Below are 22,579 nucleotides of genomic sequence, written 5' to 3' on the forward strand. Positions count from 1 at the left end.
ATATTGTTGAAGACGTTATCCAGTCGCAATTTGACATGACTACTATTATAATCGCACTTTCTCATTACTTCATTACGTTGCACAGATTAAACACATTTCTAATCACCTGTTAAACTTACACTACACTGTAATTGAACAAGTAGTAGTAGTAATATTCATATTCAACAGGCAAAAACAGCATAGTACGTAGGTGAAAATTATAAAGTCTCAAATGGGTAATTCCATTATACAAAGCGCAAATAACAGAAAGAATTACTCAGACTTAGCATCAGATACCGAAGCTCCAACACCAGCGGGTTGACCCGAAGCATCACTTGCAAACGACCACTCAGGTGGCAAGTCCGGCAAGGGAGCATAAACAGTTGGTCCACGTTTGATGTCCCAAGCTTGAGTCTTACGTGGCCTTGTCTTCTTATGGTGAGCTGTAGCTTTCTTTTGTGGCCTCGATGAACACTCAATTACCAATCCCCCAACACTTGTTGGTACCGGTAACTTGGTGGCGCCGCCGTGGAGTCCAGTTGGAACGGTTGACGGACGAGGTAAGACTGACATGTTTAACCCGAATATGGCTGAGGCTGACATTTTGTTGTTCTGCAAAGGTTTTTGTTCCAACGGGTGTGTTTTGGTTTTGGAACCTTGGATAATGGATTGGCTTTGTTATCTTTTGGTGATTTCAGTTTTGATAACGGTGCGACGTCGTTCTGGGGTTTGGGCCGAAAAGGCTTTTGGGTTATTTGAGAATGTTGGATCTAAAGTGAGTAGTGGAACGACAAAAAATTGCACGGTTTTCCTTCAAATGGGCTGATCATTAATTTTCGAATTGCCCTTCTTTTGGGGTCGTCTTTAATCGGTGGTCTTTAATTTTGTCCTTCGCCTAAAATTTATAGGTTTCGGGTTCGAAATCTCACTTAATCAAAAATTTTAAAAAAAATTCGTAGGGCAAAGTTTGAATTTCGCTCTGCCCCCTCCTGCAGACTTCGCCTTGAGGCATATATTTTATTTTTTTTACTTTTCAAGGCAAACTTTTAGTTATGCCTTAACTAAAAGTATGCCGCATAAGACATAACTGAAAGTATGCCTCATAAGGCGGAATTTTTCCTTCAGGCATAACTAAAAGTTTGCCTTTCTATGCCTTAAGGAAAAGTTCTGCCTTATGGGGCAAACTTTTAGTTATGCCGGTTTAGTTTTTCCTATCCGGCATACACGCCCCTAGCCCTGTCTTGCGATTTTTTTATTTTTTATTTTATGCCTGAGCGGAGGTTCGAACCCATAACCTGAGGTATTCGCACACCTTTTCAAGCGAAGGGAAAAACTTAAAGACCACAAATATAAGGGACAAAATTTAAAGACCACAAATATGATAGCCAAAATTTAAAGACCACCCCAAAAGAAGGACAATCCGGGCAAAAAAATGATTTTTGTCCTTCAAAATTAAACTTATGCCTAGTGGGGCATAAGTTCTTCAAGTGTGCGGGGAATAACTTATAAAATTTTATAATGTGAAAATATAAATTTATGTCCCGAGAAAGTAATTCACCTTGATAGGTAAAAATTAAAGACCGGCACAAAATAGGGGAAACAATGCAATGACCTTAGAGCAATTGGTCTTTCAAGAGACTGGGCTGATCTCAACTAGTGTCAGGCCCGAATAAATCTGAGGCATCTTAGTAGAAATAGCTTTTCAGCTGGTGCAATTTGCAGGATCGTCCTTCCCGCGCAAAAAAAAGTTTCAGCTGTCATCTTTCGGCTTTGTCTTTAAAAAATAATCATTATTATGAAGCTTTAAAATTTTACAAGTAAAATCTCGGGATAGTGACTATTTGTGAATTTTCACTAGGTGAGTAGTTAGTTCAAGCTTACATGTGTATGTATATTTTTGTAACAAAAGATCTTTAAATTATTTAGATAAAATTCAATCTACTAATTATTTAAAAAGGTATGAGGAAAGCCTTGGAGCAACGGTAAAGTTATTTCTGTGTGACTTATAGGTCACGGGTTGGAGTAGTGGAAGCAACCGCTATTGCATTAGTGTAGGCTGTCTAAATCGCACTCCTTGGAGTGCGGACCTTCCCCGAAAACCCTGCTAACGCGGGATGCTGTATGCACCGGACTGCCAAAAAAAGGTATTGATGTTGTAGTCTTGTGATTCGGACTTCCGACTCCTTGTAGATTCTACATCACTTAGGTGTGAGGTTTCTATCCTACCAAGTCTTTCCTTCTTCTAACTTTTTTTTTTTAAAGGAAAATAAGTAATTCCACATAACAATTTCCTTTGAGAAAAATGACGATAGTTATTGTTACCATAAACGTTAGTATTAAATAGGTTGGTTGGTAGCGTATAGACTGAAAATTGTAGCCTTTAGTATCCACATAAAAGGCCATTGTGGAGCTAAGAACAGTTAATGAGAGCATATTGAGAACATAAGTTAGGTGAATAAAATTTCGGAACAGCTCTGGAAAACGAGAATAGTCAAATGAACACAAGCTAATTGAATTACCATGAGTTTTAGTCTTATGGAGATCATGGACACAGCTCCTCAACTTGGGTGTGTTTGGTAATGTTTTCAACTAATCATAGTTACCAAAACCATTTCAATGATTCTCTCTAGTGTTATATGGATATAAAAGTAGTTGTAGGATATTAGTGGAATATGCAAGATGATGCAGTATAGTTGTATAAATATAGAGAGTAGTTTTGAAATAGCTATAAGAAGTAAATATTGACTATTACGTTACATATGTTTGGGGAAAATGTAACTTTACTTCTAAAAGTGGAATTTGTTCCTTCAATTGGTAGTTTTCATCCTTTTTGTATTTGTCGATGATATTGAAGTAAATTTAACTTATATGGATACTTTTAGATTTTCATTAGCACAATGACACTTTTGGTTTAAAGGGTCGCTTTCAGTGGCATATCTAGGTGAGGGGCTTGGGTTTACGTGTACATATGCCTTCCTAAATTATAAGTATATAGTAATGTTATATTTTTGAAAAAACAGTTATTATGTATATGTGTGCGCACCCAAACTCATAATATCATATGGTGCAATGGTTATTTGGTACTGCTCTCCAAGTGATCAGGTCGAGGTTTCAAATTGTCATATTCTATGTTTATCTTCTTCTATTTCCCCTAGAATTGAGCCCGCCCACAAGGATGGACATATCAGGTGTCCCTTCTGGCATTTTAATTAAATATTTTGTTTCTTTTCCTTACTTTCTTTGTTTGGTTAACTTTTCAAAAAAATTAAGTCTGCCACAGTGAAATTCCTATTATGTTTTTATCATCATGAAATTCTATATAGTTAAATAAATTATGTGTATTAAACTAGTTGCAGTGGATGGCGTAACATACGATCAATAGGTTCAACTAATCCAAACATTTTCGATACGGAATATAGATATATATGTAAAATTACTTTTCAGAAAAATATACCTATCTTTTAGAAATTCTAGATTGACACTGAAATTTTTTTAGTCTTGAAAAAGAAAATTCTTTTCGTCATTATAAGACAATCAAACAACAACAACAAATTTATCCAAAAAAAAAAAAATACTTGAAACGAAGAACACTACGACATACAAAATACACCTTAGTGTGATTCTTACACAAACGAACAAACATATACGTTACATTTTCTCACTGCATCTACTTACATATATGCCAGTCTATCCCACTTGTAATCCGTGATATTGTACCCCCCAACTCATCTGGATCATGATTAATGGGTTGGCCTTGTTGTTGACCAACTTCTTGCTGACACTCATCTGGACTAATTAATCAACTCAAACCTTCCAATAGCCCATTTACAAAGTTTGTTAGATCTAGCTGCAGTTGAGTCGTTTGTTTTTGGCAATTAGTGGTTTGTTTTATCCCAAAAAAACAAAAAAAGGTGTAAAGATGCCCAGCAACTATTTCATTTATATTTTTGATCTCCAATATACTTAATTCACTCTCCCAATTTATATGACACATCAGTCCTTTTAGTTTGTAAAAAAAAATGACATCTTTCTATATTTTAAAAGAATTAAACTTTATGAGATGATTTATAACTAATAAATATTTAAGAATTGTTTTGAACAATAAATTTTAAAAATCTTTTTGTTTTTTTCATAGATTCCATACTTTCGAAGGATGTCACATAAATTACCCAGTCCACAAAAATGTAAAAGCATATGTGTGACCAAATTCAAATGGAAAGCAAATATATTCTGTTTTTAATATTTGAGGAACATTTGTTTTTACCCTTTTCCCTTATTTTCTCGCGTCATTTTTCATATCCAGGATTGTTTATTTGAAAATAATTGAAAGCGATGAAATAGGAAGTTGATTGATTTTACAATGGCTAGATTACAGCCTACGATTGTATTATTTCCTGATTAAACAATACGTAGTTAAATAGTAACAATGACACAACGACAAAATAGCAATTAACAAATACAGAGTAACATAAAAAACTTCACGATCCTTTTATATTAATATCATTAAATATTTATTGATTGGCGGCAGCTAAGCTGATAAATTATATTTTTTGACGATTCATAAACAATTCTTTCCTCTTATTTGACCCCTCAAACATGATTAGCTAAACTACATAATTGGATACCACTAATCCTTCTTGCTGACTTTTCTGCTTAAAAAATAAAATAAATCAAATCCACCAAACTTATACTAAAATTAGTCTCCTCATTGTTTTTTAAGTAATTTCTAAAAGAGTTTAAATGATAAGTATACAACTATAATATTGCTTCATGCTGACGTTATTTTAATCAAAAAGGTTAGCACGAAGACAGATTGCAATCCTGACATGCCACGTGTAGGACAAAAACAGCCCAAAAGAGACTCATGCACTGCAATTTTTCCCCACCCACAAAATATTGAGAGATCATGTGGGACCCACAGAAACAACCCAAGGATATAAAAGTCATTTTAATAGTAGGCATAAGGGTAATCTGGTCATTAGACGAAACAGATGGAGCCGAATACCTGCTGGCATAAAATCAAATCCAGGCTGTACACAGCTGTAATCCAACCACACGAGCAGAGTTTCTATTTAGCAGCTGAAAAAAAAAAGCCCCCTCCTCTCCGTACAATAAAAACTGTAAAAAAATAAATTAAATAACAGGCTTAATGTCATGCCCTTAAATTTAATAGAATATTTTATTTAGACACTCAAATTAAATTCTACTACAATTAAACATCTCAATTTCTAATAAAAGTATTTCAATTTGACACTTTGATTTCGAAAAAAATGTTTGTGTCTTTTTTATTTTTCTATTAGATAGTTAAATTAACCAAATAAAATATGTCATTATCTTTAATTATACGCATCAACCTCAAATAGAAAATACATGAGGTTTCACGACTTGTTGAGGTGATTGCGTATAATTAAAGAAAATGACACATTTTATGTATTTAACTTAACTACCAAATCAATTAATGAAAACACATGCAATTTTTTTTTTCAAAATTTACATAAAAAATATCTAATTAAAATACTTTATTAGAAATTAAAATATTCAATTCAAACAAAACTTAATTCAAGTGCCTAAACAAATATCCTACAAGTTTAAAGTGCTATCAATACATTAAAGCCTTCAGTAATTTATTCCATTAAACAGAGTTTCTCTTTTTATTTTATAATATAATTTACATTTACCGAAAAAGGGTCTTATTAGAGTCTTCGTCTTCCACGTAGTAGTATTTCTAAGTGGAGCCAATTACCAGGGGTGCGCAGTGCTCAACATTTCATCTTTTCTCTTTACACAAATCCCTATGGATTACTCTACTTCACTTTCTTCTCCACAGTGGCGCACAATAATTTTTCTCCTTAACCTACGCTTCACTTAACCCTTCAATTTCCTTTAACCCTTAACTGAGACTTTAGTTTTTGGATTAATGGATCCGTGTCCATTTGTTCGACTAAGTGTGTGTAATTTAGCGTTAAAAATCCCGGTAGCTTCAAAACCGGCTAGTTCTGTGGTTCACCCTTCCTCGTCACCGTGTTACTGTAAAATCAAATTGAAGAATTTTCCTCTCCAAACAGCAGTTATACCGTGCATTTTACCTGAAACTCAGTTTCCAGAAAGCCACGCAGCAAGTTTTCATCTCAACAAATCCGATCTCGAAAAACTCATTACAAAATCTCTATTCGGCGGTTGTAAATTATACCTTAAAATATCAATTTACACCGGCCGTAGAGGTTCGACATGTGGTGTGAATTCAGGCAGATTGTTAGGGAAGGTTGAAGTGCCGTTAGATTTAACGGGAACGGAAGTTAGGTCTGTGTTGTTTCACAATGGATGGATTGTGGTTGGAAAGGAAGCGAAGAACGCGCACTCAAGTGCGCAGTTTCATTTGAGTGTTAAAGCGGAACCCGACCCGAGATTTGTGTTTCAGTTTGATAAAGAGCCTGAGTGTAGTCCTCAAGTGTTTCAAATTCAAGGAAATATACGGCAACCTGTTTTTACTTGTAAGTTCAGTTTTCGAACTACCGGTGACCGGAATCAGAGGTCCAGGTTCGTTCCAATACCTTTTTAATTCTTTTGTACATTTTATTAAGGACCCGTTTGGTCATAAAAATTACTCACTTTTTCCTGGTTTTTTTTTCTCCATAAAAATTCCAAATTCAAACTTGAAAGTGTATTTGAAATTTGTTTGGAAAAACTATAATCAAACGCAACTTTATCTTCAACTCTAACTTCATAATTTGCAAATAAAGTGAAATATTTGGTTTCTATGGCCAAACGCCTACTTAGTACTGATACCGACAGGCTTGACTTACACAATTAGGGCTCACACTACATTTGCCGTAGTGTTCAAGTGGAAAAGAATGTTCAAATTGTACGGGGGAATTAAGTTAGTTTTACGATTCCTAATTAAAAGCTTAAAAAGTAGGTTCCAATGTCAGTAAGTAAAAATCATTTCTACAACAAACACATAGTTCATGTTTAAAGCAAAGATACTCAACTTTTCCACTTTTTACTCACGAATTTTTACTTTTTACTGCATTATCCAGGTCTTTACCATTGGACCATAGTAGTTCTCGAGGATGGTTAAGTTCATTTGGAAGCGAAAGGGAACGGTCAGGTAAAGAGCGAAAAGGTTGGTCAATAACGGTCCATGATCTCTCCGGTTCACCAGTTGCTGCTGCATCAATGGTCACCCCATTCGTTGCATCACCCGGTTCGGACCGGGTAAGCCGGTCCAACCCCGGTTCATGGCTAATTCTAAGGCCTGGTGACGGAACCTGGAAACCATGGGGTCGACTCGAGGCCTGGCGCGAACGTGGTTCAGCGGATGGCCTCGGGTACCGGTTCGAGCTAATCCCTGATTCAGCTGTAGCTGGAATTGTCTTAGCTGAATCAACATTGAGTTGTTCTAAAGGTGGGAAATTTGTGATTGATCTTGGAACTAGTGTTTCGACGAATGGGAAGTTGACACCTGCAAATTCGACGTCTCCTGCGTGTAGTCCTAGAGGTAGTGGTGACTTTGGGTATGGTTTATGGCCTTATTGTATGTACCGAGGTTTTGTAATGTCGGCTAGCGTGGAAGGTGAAGGTAGTTGTGGGAGTAAGTGCAGTAAACCTACGGTGGAAGTTAGTGTTCAGCACGTGACTTGCACGGAGGATGCAGCTGCTTACGTGGCTTTGTCAGCTGCTATCGATCTTAGTATTGATGCTTGCAGGCTTTTTTCTCAAAAGCTAAGGAAAGAATTGTGCCCTGAGAAGGATTTGCTCTCCTGATTTTTTCTGCTGCCTTTTTTTTAACTGTTTTTTTTTTTTTTTTTTTTTTTTTTACTGCTTTTTGTGAGTGGTAACTGGTGTGGGTCGATGAGTTTTAGATTTCGTCGGGTCACTATGGTTAAAAGATTTGGCTGATTGTTAGTACTACTAACGAGTAACGATCATTAGGCTGCTTTTTGTTTCTTCAATATGTACAGAGAGTGGGGGGATTCGACTGACAGAGCACTTTTGCTAGTTTTTTCACCTTAACTTGGTGTGTTGCTCTTGTAATCTTTCATCACTGTATTGCAAGTTGTCAATGTCAAGGGTGATATTTTTCTTTATGTATTCGTCATGTTCAATCTTGTTGCGATCTAAGTAAACGCTTAAATCTGTTTTCCTCAAGTGGAATTTATGCTTCTTTCTAGTGTATTCTTCATTTACAAGTATTATATTCGAATTTAGCCTATTTCTTGGTGGTTGGTATTTCGCATACCTAATACTTGTAGTTACAAACTACTCTTGAAATTTACCCATTACTTGAAAATCTGTTCTTTAGCTGATAAAGATATATCTTAATTCTGAACTATAATAATTAATAATGAGATGATTAGGGAATGGGATTTGATTTTGATGTATAGCGGATTTGAGGGAACGTGCGTGCACGCAAGGGTTTAAAACTGGAGTTAGGTACATAAAAAAATATTAGCAAGTTGTTTGATATACGATTAATGTGCTAAATGTGGGAGATAGCTGTAATGCGATTTGAATATGGGCAAATTGTGGTTTGGTAACAGTGGTGGGGATTTGCCAGCTATGCTTATGACTCGGGGCTCCTATAAAGGATAAGGATAAATAATTTTGGAATTATATTTGAGATGAATTTATCTTTCATTTGGTTGGGATAAAGTGGTGGTATAATTAATCCGGAGATTAGTTATACTGGGATTGTAGTGTTATTTTATTTCTGTAGGAGGGTGAAATAATTAATCCCGGGATAAGTTATCCTGGGATAACTTATTTCCAACCAAACGTCTGGTACAAGGGATAACGATAAATAATCCCGACATTATATTTGAAATGAATTTATCCCACGTTTGGTTGGGATAAAAAGGTGGTATAACTATATTCTGAAATTATAGTGTTATTTTATTCCTGTTGGAGGGTGAAATAATTAATCCCCGTATAAAATATCTTGGGATAACTTATTTCCAACCAAATACTTATGTGATATTTGAACATAGTTTTTGCCTAGTTTTAAATAACGTAGGGTGGGAATATTGGATACCGCAGATTTGATAGGAATGGGGTGGGGGACCTTTATCACCTATACAGTGGTGTTGGTGTATATAACTTCTGCTACGGTACCAGAACGGCCAACTTGTTTGTGCCATTCTGGTTTCTGTGGGTGACTGAAGTGGTGGGGAACCAAACCATAGGCCAATATTGTAGTGTTAGTGGGGGCATTGGAAATTAAATCAACAGCCTGGCTAGCTTATCAGTTCCTCAAATTGAACGTGGAAGCAAGACTAGGTCTGCCCAATAAAGACGAAATTATCTAGGCTTTTTCATGAGACTCATGCTCAATGCCATTATGCAACACTACAAATGTTTTATAAGATGTATCAAAAATTTAAATTTGATGAGTTTATTTTTTAGGGTTCATTTTTATCACTATCGAGCATTAGACTTCTCCTCTCATTTCCTCCAATTTAAGCAAAGATCGATCAAATATATTTTAGAAGGGTAAATATTCATACGCACTATATATTTACTTCAAATCATATCAAATAATCATAGTTAAGTGATTTCATGAGATAATGATGTATATTCCATCATAAAACAATAAAACTTTATTTGCAAACATATGTCATGCATTTATTGACTTGATGTAAATATCATAGTTTTTACCTTCAAGAAGCTAGTTAATTAAACTTTTCCATTGCCATTTAAACCACCACTAGCAGTAGACATGACTGATGCGTCCATTGGACTGTCACAAAGGTAAGGAATTTTTCTATAATCACATTTCCTCCAACTATATTCTTGTTCATCATTTACACTTGTAAGCCCAGTTCAAAAAAAAAAAAAAAAAAAAACCACTTGCAAGCAGCAGCAGTTCCAATGTAAACTAGTAAATGAAGTGGGGATCTGCTCGTTAGATTAAAACTGGTCAATATTGTACCAGATGAAGTAACATTTATCATGCTGAGTGTGTTTGGTGTTGCAATAGGTTCAGAATGAGTCATTCCTAACAGGAAGAGAATCCGATGTCGTTGTCTGTGTTGCTTCGTAACTAAGCACTTTTTTCCTGCATCCACATGTTAACGGTAATATATTAATTCGTATGGAATGTTTACATCAAATTAATTTAACTTGTTAGAATTGAATAATTTAACAAAGTAAAATTTGTATTAATTAACTATGGTGAAGCGTTAAAAATGCATGTACAAATACAGTCTATTTTTTGGTCTTATACAAATATCCGATACAAGTAAGTTTTTATCCTGGCTAGTCCAGTCATCACAGTGCGGAGGTCACGTTCTTGAACTAGTTCTTCGATGAGTAAAATACCTTCCTACCATAACATTAAACAGATGTATTGTGGCTCTAAAACAGCAGACAGTAGAGACAAGAGTAACGTGAAAGTCTCTTTCACCATCTAAGCACAAATCACAGTACTCCACCATTTACGACTGTACTTTTCCTTTCTCAGGTACTAAAATTGGTAAAGAAAATGGCATCCACAACTTCATCCTTAAATTTATTATGACACCGACCCCAAGTTAATATATAAATATGCATTACTAATCTAACTATATGTAGTGTCTTTCATATTCAATACATATAAAGAGTCAAAAGAAATCTCGTCTGAACACATCACGTGAATATAAACGTCACAATTGCAATTATCCTTAATATGCAAAAAACACATTAATAGTCTGATCATTTAGTGACCATCAATATTCAATATTGATAGAAAGTCAAAGAAAACCCATCCGAACACATCTCATTAATATATTTACATCACTCTTATAGTTGTCCTAGATGACTACTTTATGTTATAAAAACTTTGGTGGCGCAGTCTTTTAACGAGCTACTTTTATCTTCTTTCTCCTTCACTTGTTGATCGTCGTTTTGTCTCCATCAGGATTTTTTTAAGATTGTTAATAATATAATGTTAATTCAAACTTTTATTATTGCTCAAGCCCAAGCTGCATTACACCTGCAGCCACTGGATAGAACTCTACAAGAGCAGGAAAAGGTGAAGTTTTTGAAGTTTCGACAATCTTCATATCTGGCTGAATGTTTTCTAATGCAGAGAAGCAAAGCAACCTAGATTAAACAAGGTGATGATAATACAAGATATTTCTTCTCAGTCATCAAACACAGAAAGTTACAACAGGCCATTATACAAATGAAGGATAAAGAAGGCGTGATGCATAATGATCAACAAGAAATTGCAAGAATATTTGTCGAATACTATCAGAACTTACTGGGAACTAAGGAAGAACAGAGAACAAAAGCTAGTGGGAACCTACTGGGAAATGGTTGTGATCTAAATACTGCTCAACAGGTGCTGCTCATGCAAGCTTATACTGCTGAGGAGGTAAAAGAAGCAATGTTTGGTATTGACATAAATAAAAAGCCCTGGGCCTGATGGGTATGGCAGTGGATTTTTTAGAGCAGCTTGGAGTGTCATTGGTAATGATGTGACTGAAGCAATTTTGGAGTTTTTTGAAAATAGGAAACTGTTGAAACAAATAAACTCTACAATCATTTCCCTCATTCCCAAAGTGGATGCACCAGAACTTGCAAGCCAGTTTCGACCTATATCCTGTTGCAATGTAATCTATAAGTGCATTTCTAAAATGATATGTATGAGGCTGAGAAAAGCGATATCAGTGGTGGTGGCTAGTAATCAGGCTGCGTTTGTGGAAGGGAGGTCTCTAATACACAATGTACTGATATGTCATGATTTGTTGAGACATTACTTAAGAAAGACTACTCCAAGGTGTTTGATGAAGATTGATTTAAGGAAAGCGTATGATATGATTAGCTGGGATTTCATTGAAGAAGCTTTAAAGAGCTATGGATTTCCAACTCCGTTTGTGCAACTGATTATGATTTGTGTTACCTCAACAAGGTTCACGGTCTAAGTAAATGGAGAAGGATATGGCTATTTTGAAGGTAAAAGAGGGTTGCGCCTAGGAGACCCCATGTCCCCATTATTATTTGTATTAGTAATGAAGTACCTTACTAGAACACTCAAGAAGATGAGTGATCTACCTGATTTCAAGTACCATCCAATGTGCAAGACCACCAAACTTACACACTTGATATTTGCAGATGATTTAATGGTGTTCTGTAAAGGAGACTTAGCCTCTATTAATAGAGTGATGGAAGCTCTAAAACATTTTAGTGCAACCACTGGCCTAGTTGCAAACCTGGAGAAATCAAACATATTTCTAGCCGGAATGGATGATGACACTAAGGCAAGTATATTGGCAAGTACTGGTTTCTCAATAGGTACACTACCTATAAGATACCTAGGACTACCATTATCCTCTAAGAAGTGGAATAAAGTTGATTGTTATCAACTGGTGGATAAGATCACTAAAAGAATAACAAATGGCTACTCAAGGCAGTTTTCGTACGCGGGGAGGCTGCAGATTATCAATGCTGTCCTGTTCTCAATTTATAATTTTTGGGGTGCTGTTTTCATCCTTCCACAAAGTGTACTGAAAGAAGTAGATAGGAAGTATAGAGAATTCTTGTGGAAGTGTCAGGAGGGACAGAGGAAGGTGTCCTTGGTTGCGTGGGATAATGTATGCGTACTGCGTGGGATAATGTATGCGTACCAAAAAAGTATGGGGGATTAAATATTAAAAGTTGTAGGATTTGGAACATAGTAGCGGTTGGTAAGTTGCTATGGCAACTGGTAAATAAAGAAGACATTCTATGGGTCAAGTGGGTCCATGAGATTTATATGAAGACAACTGATAACATTTGGGAACATTCTCCACCTCAAAATTGTAGTTGGTATTGGAGGAAGCTAAACTCTCTAAAGGAAGTGATGATGCATTGGTATCAGAATAATATATATACGCTGAATCCAACTGGTTCGTACTCTATGACTAATAGTTATCATGCGATGTTGGGCACACTACATAGACTTCCGGAAGCTAAACTAATTTGGAGTTCAGTAATGATGCCTCGGCATAGGGTGCTAGTTTGGTTAGCTTATCAAGATAGACTACTCACCAAGGAGAGATTACAAAGGCTGGACATTCCTATTGAAAATATTAACTGTTGCTTATGTGAGGAAGGAGTAGCTGAAACACACCAGCATTTGTTCGTAGACTGTGCATGGGTATCTGCGGTGAAAAATGAGTTGGCTAGATGGATAGGTGTGAATCTACCGAATATGACAACCAAGCAATGTTTGGGGTGGATTAAAGGAAGACACTGGCAACAATTCTGGAAGGAGACAGTGGCTGCCATGTATGGAGCAATAGTATACCACACCTGGCAAGCAAGAAATTGGAAGCAGTTTAGGCAAATAAGTGTTAATGCTGAGTTTACCGTCGTACAGATACAGAAGGAGTTGCAGGAGAGATTAAGATTAGTGGCTAGTTCTAGGAGGGCTAGGAACTGCCAAGTTCTGATCCATAGGGTGTGTAATTAGTTTGAAATTTGCCTGTTGGCTTTGTTTTTTTTGGTAAGATCTATGAGGTTCAAATGTACTTAACACTCTTCCTAGAAGGTGGTTAAGACGCTGGATACTCTTTAGTTTGTAAATATTTTGGTTTGGTATGATAATAATTCACAGTTTATTGCAAAAAAAAAAAAACATTTATCAGGTAGTGAGAGATTATTCAATGACAATTGAACAAAAACCTCCTCGTCTCAACACCTCTATCTTCAGTTAGTGACTAGCAAGCCAATGCGTCATTTATTTCACACCAATTACAATTTTATCACATGGATTAATAGTCATCTAAAGTCACTACAAAAAACTGGTTAATTTGCGGAGGTTGAAAGTTGCACTTCGTGGAGGTTTTAGCCTTCACTATTGACTAGCGGAAGATAAAATGCCCCGTGAATTGCAACTTTCAACCTCCGCAAATTACCATTTTTTTTGTAGTGAGTTTTCAGTTCACTTTGGTACCTATTTATGTAGAAATTGGAGTTGTATTGTATAACTCCAAGTTTAAGCTTACTTCCTTTTCAACTTTGTTTGCATTAATGTAAGCTAATTTTTTTTTTTTTAAATGAACTCTTAAATCTCATTCTCCATGAAGATTAGAATTTCAGTTTTCAAAATTTGAATGTTTCTGCATAATGTTTGACCAAAATAATTTGGACCGTATTGGTCCGCCACTTTCCCCTCCCTGTAGTCTGTACTATTTTACCTTTGTGGTCTCCAAATCATTCTATTTAATGAGATATGACTTCATAACGTACAAATCTAATGAATTCAACGAGATCTTTATCCTGTTGGGCATTATAAAGACGCACGTCTACGCTCAATTTCCTTTGGAAATGTGTGGTCTAAATTTTTGATCCCCGCTTGCTTCGCTGGCAAATATTTAAGGTTAAGAGTCAAATTTGTTAAATTTAAAGTTCTATCCATGAAACAAGCGAGATCAAAAGTTAAATACCACTCACCTCCAAGGCCATTCTTGTAAATCACCACTTAAAAGGGGAAAAAACTCAGAAATTTTACACTATAGAATAACACAAACGAGAGTCTAGCGGAAACAACATCTCTACCTCCCAAGGTAAGGTAAACTTTGCATACAGTCTATCCTCTCTAAACCCTACTTTTGAGATTTCACTGGCTATATTGTTATTGATGTTGTTGTACAATAATCCAAAATGGCTCATTTTTAAAAGAAAAAACAACTCTTATCTTTGTTGTTTACAAAATTTAGCCAGTATAATCACTACTGGTATTTATTTACTATACATTGAGGGGTCGTTTGGTAGCTAGTTTGGAGATGAGTTTTGCAGATACTAAATCCTACATTACTAATACATTAGTAATACATAAAGGAAATCTATGTATTATTTTACGTAGGATAAAAAATTGAAATAATTAATGCGTGAATAACTAAATCATACATAAAATAATACATAGATTTCCTTTATGTATTACTAATATCTGCATAACTCTAACCAGCTACTAAACCACCCCTGAGTATATACTTGCGACGGTTACAAAAGGTTCAGGCTAAGACCCATAAATATTTGGATAAAACTGTAAACATTTTTTTGTTTTGGGGAGCCGAATAACGTATGGGCCTAAATGAGTTCAATGGGCTTGAGATCTTTATCAGGCCCTTAGTGTTTAGTACTAGTTCAAAATTAGAAACAGGAGAAGGAAACTAAGAGCCCGTTTGGATTGGCTTACAGCTTAAAGCTATTTGCAGCTTATAAGCTGAAAAAAATAAGTTGGGGTAGTCCAACTTATTTTTTTTGGCTTATAAGCTGTTTTCAGCTTATAAGCTGCTTTAGATAAACTAAGTCAAATGGGTCAAATTATTTTTTTGAGCTTATTTTAAGCATAAAATGACTTTAAGCTAGCCAACCAAACACTCAAAAAAGCTGAAAACAGCTTATAAGCCAACTTATAAGCCAATCCAAACGGGCTCTAAGAAAGTGCTTGGGTGTGAGAGAGAGAGAGAGAGAGAGATGAAGCTGTTAGGATGGTGGTTGATGCTGGTTGGCACACTTCGACTTGCATCGGTATGGTTTGGTTTCTTCGATATTTGGGCTCTACGTCTCGCTGTTTTCTCCAAAACCACCAGTAAGTCTAGTCACCCTTTATCGTGATCTGATTTTGATATCTGTATTAGCAAATAAGCCACTATACTACACTACACATCAAATCCCCTTACTTTCGCCTTATGTTCTGTGATTTGTCACATAAAAAGTGCCTTTTTATTGATTTTATTCCATTGCCAAAGATGATTACAATTACATACTGGCCACTATGACTAATTTTAACATCTTTTAAGGATCATGCAGAGACAGATCAGGATTTTAAGTTAGTGTTTTGGGGTCAGTTACCTCTGCAGCCTATTAGGTGTATTATTTTGTGAATTTAGAGTAAATATAGTTTGAATCCCACCTACAATACTCAATTTGAACTCATCTACTATTATAGTCTTAGTGGTATTCACCTTACATTTATGTTTTTTTATGACAAGGGAACGCACAGCCGCTACCCTTTGGGTGAGCACAGGGTAAACCCCCTCCTCCTGTGCAATAGCCCGACCTTACATTTATGTTTTGTGGGCTGTAATAGTGTTGCCCAACTGGTCTGGAAATAGTGTCGCACACATTCTTTTTTCCTTTTAAAAATTCTATTCAGATGCATTGTTGAAACTGCCCCTAGACCAGACACTTCATGTTGATAGGGAAAAGGAATAAGGAACAATGTACTGTTGAATTGATTTGCCACTCCATACTGTTGAAATGGTGATAAGAATGAGTAAATGGATCAATACATTATATCATTTGGGCTTAAGACACTTGGGTTTTGACTTGATGTCTTAAGCAATAGATTTGATTGGATTTACGGGTTTGAAATCTGTGGATCCAAAGAACATTTGTTGCTTATCAAGTATTAAACTAGCTTAAATTGTCAATTCTCATTCTTTACATCCAGGGATTACTAAGTCCACTTTTTACTTTCTATTGATTTAAGACTTACGAATTCTTCAATTCGAATATTTTATGCAAGTATATAACCAGATTTTGCTTTGATGTTATAGTTCTAGAAATTTATTATCTCAAATCCAAGCAATGACTGATCAAAATTAGAATTTGAATGCTATCAAAGTGAACAATTTCAAGAATCAGATCAAGTTCTTCTCCTTACCAAGGATGAAATATCTGTGCATTTTAGGTGGTATTTATTTGTGATTGGTAATACCTTTTTATAACTGGTTACTAGAGCAATCTATTCAATATGTAGATATAATAATAACCTATTTATGGATATCTTTTTGCAAACAAAATGGCGTTTATCGCTTAACTAGGCAGCTTTCAAACAAGACAAAACTCATACACATGGACAAAGTTCAGTTGAAACAGGAAAACCAATCACACCTACAGATCTACACTCAGTAACTCAGGATGTGAGAATGGGGATGGCTAGGTGCTCAGATTTTTCAATCCACCATTTGAATGATGTACGATACGATTTTCCCGAAAGAGTCTAATATTTCTATTTGAGCACATACATTACATATAACTGGAAAAGAATCCTTTTTTTTTTCTCTGCGAGGTACTGGATAAGAATCATTTCTGAAACCTTATTCTGATATGTGTAAACGCAATTTGTTAAGAAAAGTGATTGTCAGAAGCATCTGTAGCTTGGCCTTAGCTCTTAAAGTTTGGAACCAATGAAGATGTATTTATTCTCTTGCAGTATTGTAAGCACTTCTCTCACGTCTCTCTTAATTCGTAACTTCTAATTCTGCATGTCTATTTAAAAACGGCAAGTTGCTCCCCTTGACCAGAATCTTGTAATTCACAAATGGGCAGATCCAGTACCTCCAAGCTCTCCACATAGTTCTGTCCTTTCTAAGAGGAGTCTTTATCCAATAATTGCAGCACAGGGACTTTATAAAAAGTCCTCTTTATGTCTGTGCAAGTTACATTTGCCTTCATGGAACCCATTTGGGTTATTTTGCAACCCAGCTGGAGTTGATTAAATCCGAGAATTTGTTCGTCTTGATAGATCACAATAGTGCTGTCTACACTACTTGCTCTACCTCAATGTACCTCTAATAGTGTGCTTTATCATCCAGTTTGTGGATAAAAATGTGGGAATTCAGTGGTCACAACTTGTTAAGGTATAGCTATTTGTCATGAAAATAAAACATTAAGTTACTGGCAGTTGAATCAGTAACATATTTGCTTACACATTTCGTGTTCAACTTCATGAATAACTTTAAGAACTTTTACTTTGTAAGCACAAATATGTGATGTATCTTAAGTTTCAGAAATGATGGTACTTTGTATTGCTTGGGATCAGGAAGTTTTACTTGCGAATGCATTAAAAACCCATGCATTACATGACTTTCCTTTTCTTGTGTTCCGAGAGTCCTGTTAAGTTTTCTCTGTAAACTCACTTCTTTTCAAGGTTGTCCTAAACTTAATATGTTTTTAATTTGAAGCTTTCATTTTCTTATTTATCATGTTGCAGTGTCAGAAGTTCATGGGAGGACATTCGGAGTGTGGACTCTTCTAACCTGCACTCTTTGCTATCTTTGTGCATTTAACCTACATGACAGGCCTTTGTATTTGGCAACCTTGTTATCGTTCGTCTATGCATTCGGTCATTTCTTGACAGAGTTCTTGATCTATCAGACAATGGAAATAAAAAATCTGGTCACCGTTGGTATATTTGCAGGTAAGGTTTCTATTAGCGCCACTAGATTTACACAACTAGTGTTTTCAAAATGCAAGAATTGCTTTCAAATGATATAACCTGTGATTCGTACTTTATTCACCTAGGACCATGTGATTTAGAGTTTCTGCTTAGCATCTATTAGTATGGACCTGGGTTCATTTAGTTGTGCCATGTCACTGAATCCCAACTTAATGATTTGATGACCTGCTTGTGCTCCTAACTTTTCTGAAAAATCTTTGTCAAACTTCCCGTGTTTCTTCCTTGTGAACTTTTTAATTGCCTAATTGAACTCCTGCAACCTACTCTTCTTATGAATTAAAGCCTATCTTTTGGGTGGAGTGCTGGTTGATTAAGCCCAATTTACTACTTAAAGATGTTAGTTATACTTTAAGAAAAAAGAGATGATAGTTTCAGAAAAAAAGTTTCAAAAAAGAAAAAGGAGATGATCAAGCAAATCTTCAAGATGGTTGTAATGAAGGGTTAAATTAGTTATCAACTTCTGAACATCTTCACCTATGTTTGTGCTTTAACTGTAAAAGGAAGTTTGAGGATCCGGAAGTAACTATGGTTTGGACTTTGGTTCCTGCTTGTATTTTATGGTGTATTTGGTTGGAAAGAAATCAACTATGTTTTCAAGGCACCACATGGTTGGAAAGAAATGAAACATGTTTTTATGGCACTACAACTGCCAATCACACTCTCAAAACCAGATGCTTAGTTAATATTTTTAGTTGGGCCAACCTAACCCCTGTAATCAGTCTCGACTCTATCATGGATTTTATCCTTAGTTCTTTAATACTCCCTCTGTTTCAATTTGTTTGTTCTACTTCCCTTTTTATTCCGTTTAAAAAAGAATGTCTCTTTCTTTTGAGAACTCTTTAATTCCAACTTTCCACGTGACATATCCAACTCTTTAGTACATTCTACAAGATTCAAAAGTTTTCTGTACTTTCTTAAAAACGTTGCAAGTCAAAACCTAACAAACAAATTGAAATGGAGGGAGTAGCTTTTTTGGGCTGCTATTTTCCATCTTTTGTAATCTGTGCATCTTCTTGATGCTTTTGTTAATATTTCATCAAAACAAAGTAACTAAGAAATGCAGCCGCATTAGTGGCATTATCTTTCTGCATCAGCACATACTTTTCTTTCTGTGCAGTAAAAGTTCCATTATCTTTCAGGCACATCTATAATTTGGATGTCGTTGCAGTGGAATGCACACCAACAGGTCAAAACTAAGAGTCCATAGACGTGAATCAACAGCATTGGCTTGAAGCCGATTTATTGGATGTTACTCCTTTCGACCTATGCCTTTGCTGCTGCAATTTAAAGCTCAAAGTTTCTGGTGCGGAAGCATGCTTTTCATGCATGAACTCTGGAAGAAGCCCTCCTGGAACTTCTTGGCCGCAATTTTCTTGTTGTAACGTCTCAATGCCAGCTTTTCTTCTGATTGGTTTTTGTAGCAATGCTAAGTATCGTCTCTTTCAAACTTGTTTAGAATCTTTTCTTAAACGTGGAATGCCCCATGTTTTTGTTTTCTGGTGGTACATTTACTTTTGCAAGGCGCTCACTTTTTCTTTTTGGTTGATACCAGCTTTATTTTGTAGCTATGCATCCTATTAACCCATAACCGATGTGCAAATTTGGCCATTTCGTTATTGCCAAAACACCATGATGGAATAGTTGGACCAACAGAGTATGACTAGGAGTAGTTGATGCCTTTCATCCACGAAATCTTTTACTGAATTGAGTCATATTTAGAGTGCAGAAAGCTTGATTTTGGGTTGAAATACACATAAATTGAAACCAATTGTCTGTTTGTTTATATACACTGTTTGAATGATATGCTAAATCTGGAAAACAACCATTGCATAGAATTCACCTGAATACTCAAAAACATGCAAATGCAGCTTTGCTACAGGTCATAATAACAATAGTAAGTTACTATTAGTAATAAGTCCCTAAATTTCCATCCACCTAAACACGATTACAATTACAATTACATATATGCAATCCCTGCATCTCTACAGTTCAGCGTCTGAACTTGTTGACGATTAACTTCAAGTCACCTGTTGACATCCTAAAGTGCTCTAGCAAAAACATCTTTCTCTAATCAAATAGTAGTAGTATTTTCTTTCTACTACTGAGCTGTGGGAAAACAGCAACTTATACTATATCATACACTAATTAAATACTGAATCATGTTATTTGTATACTACTAATTAAAAGGACTAGAGCTTTTTCAGGCTGCATCTCTCCTTGTTGTTGCATCTTTATCATCTTCATCTATAATATCTTCCAATTGCTCATGCTCTCCAACACCATCAGTCTCATCATCGCCATCATTACTAACTAATTCTCCTTCATTCTCCTGGTTTTTCCCTTCATCTAATTCTTCCTGTTCAAGATCTTCATCTAGGGGTTTTTGAAACTCAGCAGCTAACTCATCTAGCAGCAAGGGATTCAGATCCTTTCTCCCTAACTTCACCACTTGTTGCAAATCTTGTTCCTTCACTGATTTTTCTCCCAAATTCTCCACTAACCCCATCTTGCTCTTGTTATAAGATCTCTTAACTTGGTAAATCAACCATAAGCACATCAAAAACAGTGCAAATGCTTGAAAAGCATGCTTCAACTTGAGCCCTTTTGTCCTCAGATTCCTACTTGATGATTGCTTCAACATGTTTAATATTCACAATACTGTTATTCCTCCATGCTTTACCAACTTTAAGTAAAAATACAATATGTGTGAACGAGTGAATTCAACCAAGAATAGGATAAAAATAAATATGAGTCTACTATTTGATGATTAACAAAACAAAGATTATATAGTTAAATAGTGTTATTAAAAACAGGGTCTTTTTAAGGAACTTACCAGTAGTAGAGTAAAGAAGAAGTGTGTCAAAAGTTTTAGAGATGAGGTATTGAGGTGTGAGGAGAAAAGGAAGTAAGGCTCTCACTTTATTTGGATATTTTGGTACATGCGGTGCGTTGGTGTTGCTTTTTTTAAAGTTATCTGGATGTGTCGGTTGGGGGAATTTAATGAGGGCCAGCATTCGAGTCAAAGATCAATTGACTACAATTTTAAACCATTTAATTATAGAACAATTTTTAACTACGAATCTTAAGAACTTTCATTATAGCGGGTTAAAACATCATTCTGTCCGCTTCGAATGCCAATATGAAAACCGAACAAGTTTGTAACTTAAGAATGCTTAATAAATATTACGATATGGTAGTCGAAGAAGAAAATAATTTTGACTAAAACTGAATTTCTTATTAGAAAAAATTGTTTTAATTCATTTCTAAAGCTGATATCAACCAAAAAGAAAAAGGGAAAAATAAAAAGTTAAACAGAACTGACGATCCACCTTGCAAAAAAATACTTCACTAGGTAGTAGAAAATAAAACAACGTTGGGCATTCCATGTTTAAGAAAATATATTCAAAAAATTCCAATAAACAAGTTTCAAAGAGACAATCCTTTGCATTGCTACAAAAGCTATCAGAAGACGTTTCATATAGTAGCTTTTAACAGTTAATCTAGTTCTCTTGATATAATATCCAGGGGCAAACAAGCTTCGATTTTTTTAAGCCTGAGGATCTATTGAAAACAACCTCTGTACTCCACAAAATTATAAATAAAGTCTCCATACATCATATTCTTTTCAAATCCACTTGTAGAATTACACTGCACATGTTGTTGTTGGTGGTGTTGTTGTATAAGAATATCCACCGGGCAGAGGTGGGCTCGGGGCTGGGAACTGTAAGCAGGCAGAAAGATAGGGGCTTTTCATAAGTTTATTGGTGTGATCCATGTGAATTATTAACTGGATCACCTGGCACGCTGACTCTTATCATTTTTTTTCTCTTTTCTTTACCTTTTTGTGCCTGAAATTTACTCAAATATCAACTTTTAACCCTTCGTATGATGTGGTGCAGCAGATGAGACTGCTCTTCCCTTAACCAGATGTCTCGGGTTAGAGTCTTAATATGAAAAAATTCTTGGTAGGAAGTGCGCTTTTCCCGAATAAGCCCTACGAGGCTCGAATCCGAATATAATCGGGCTCAAAAATGAAGGAGAAACGTAGTGTCGGTCCTGGGCTCAAGCCTTTTTGTTTATGGGCTTAAGTTCAATCTGTTAATGAGCTACAGGTGTTTCTCATCAAGCTGCTTAATTTGCACAATTGTTCTTATTCGGGATGGTCTTTAATTTTTGGCCTCAAATTGCTGGTCTTTATTTTTTATCCTTCACATAAAACTCCTGGGTTCTGGGTTTGAACTTCCGCTCAGTCAAAAATATAAAAAAAAATCGCAAGGTAGAGTTTGACTACAAACTGTAAATTTTACTTAAGGCAGAATTTAGCCTTCATGCATAAGACAAAACTCTACCTTAAGTTATAGGTTTGCATTAAGGCAGTTTTTTTTTTTT

At 35.6% G+C, this 22,579-nt stretch overlaps 4 protein-coding genes across 5 annotated transcripts; 3 read left to right on the top strand and 1 right to left on the bottom strand.

Annotated features, from left to right (window-relative positions):
- Positions 1-252: 252 nt before the first annotated feature.
- On the bottom strand, positions 253-582 carry LOC132629051 (large ribosomal subunit protein cL38). Its single transcript, XM_060344794.1, has one exon. It carries the CDS (start codon positions 580-582, stop codon positions 253-255), a length of 330 nt encoding a protein of 109 aa, XP_060200777.1.
- Positions 583-5,682: 5,100 nt separating this feature from the next.
- Positions 5,683-8,070, top strand: LOC132627704 (uncharacterized). Of its 2 annotated transcripts, none has more exons than XM_060343261.1 (2): positions 5,683-6,510; positions 7,017-8,070. In XM_060343261.1, the coding sequence occupies exons 1-2, from the start codon at positions 5,897-5,899 to the stop codon at positions 7,741-7,743; spliced, it is 1,341 nt and encodes a 446-aa protein (XP_060199244.1). In that variant the 5' UTR covers positions 5,683-5,896; the 3' UTR covers positions 7,744-8,070. The 2 variants fall into 2 exon arrangements, with proteins under 2 accessions (XP_060199244.1, XP_060199243.1); XM_060343260.1 differs by having other exon boundaries at positions 5,685-6,516.
- Positions 8,071-11,140: 3,070 nt separating this feature from the next.
- Positions 11,141-11,882, top strand: LOC132629052 (uncharacterized). The gene is made up of 2 exons (XM_060344796.1): positions 11,141-11,346; positions 11,396-11,882. Exons 1-2 carry the CDS (start codon positions 11,141-11,143, stop codon positions 11,880-11,882), a joined length of 693 nt encoding a protein of 230 aa, XP_060200779.1.
- Positions 11,883-15,365: 3,483 nt separating this feature from the next.
- LOC132627705 (ergosterol biosynthetic protein 28) lies at positions 15,366-19,736 on the top strand. Its single transcript, XM_060343262.1, has 3 exons — positions 15,366-15,535; positions 17,945-18,151; positions 19,330-19,736. Exons 1-3 carry the CDS (start codon positions 15,421-15,423, stop codon positions 19,395-19,397), a joined length of 390 nt encoding a protein of 129 aa, XP_060199245.1. The 5' UTR covers positions 15,366-15,420; the 3' UTR covers positions 19,398-19,736.
- Positions 19,737-22,579: the final 2,843 nt, after the last annotated feature.

This window comes from Lycium barbarum, chromosome 2 (genome assembly GCF_019175385.1).
Source record: "Lycium barbarum isolate Lr01 chromosome 2, ASM1917538v2, whole genome shotgun sequence".
Lineage (NCBI taxonomy): Eukaryota > Viridiplantae > Streptophyta > Magnoliopsida > Solanales > Solanaceae > Lycium > Lycium barbarum.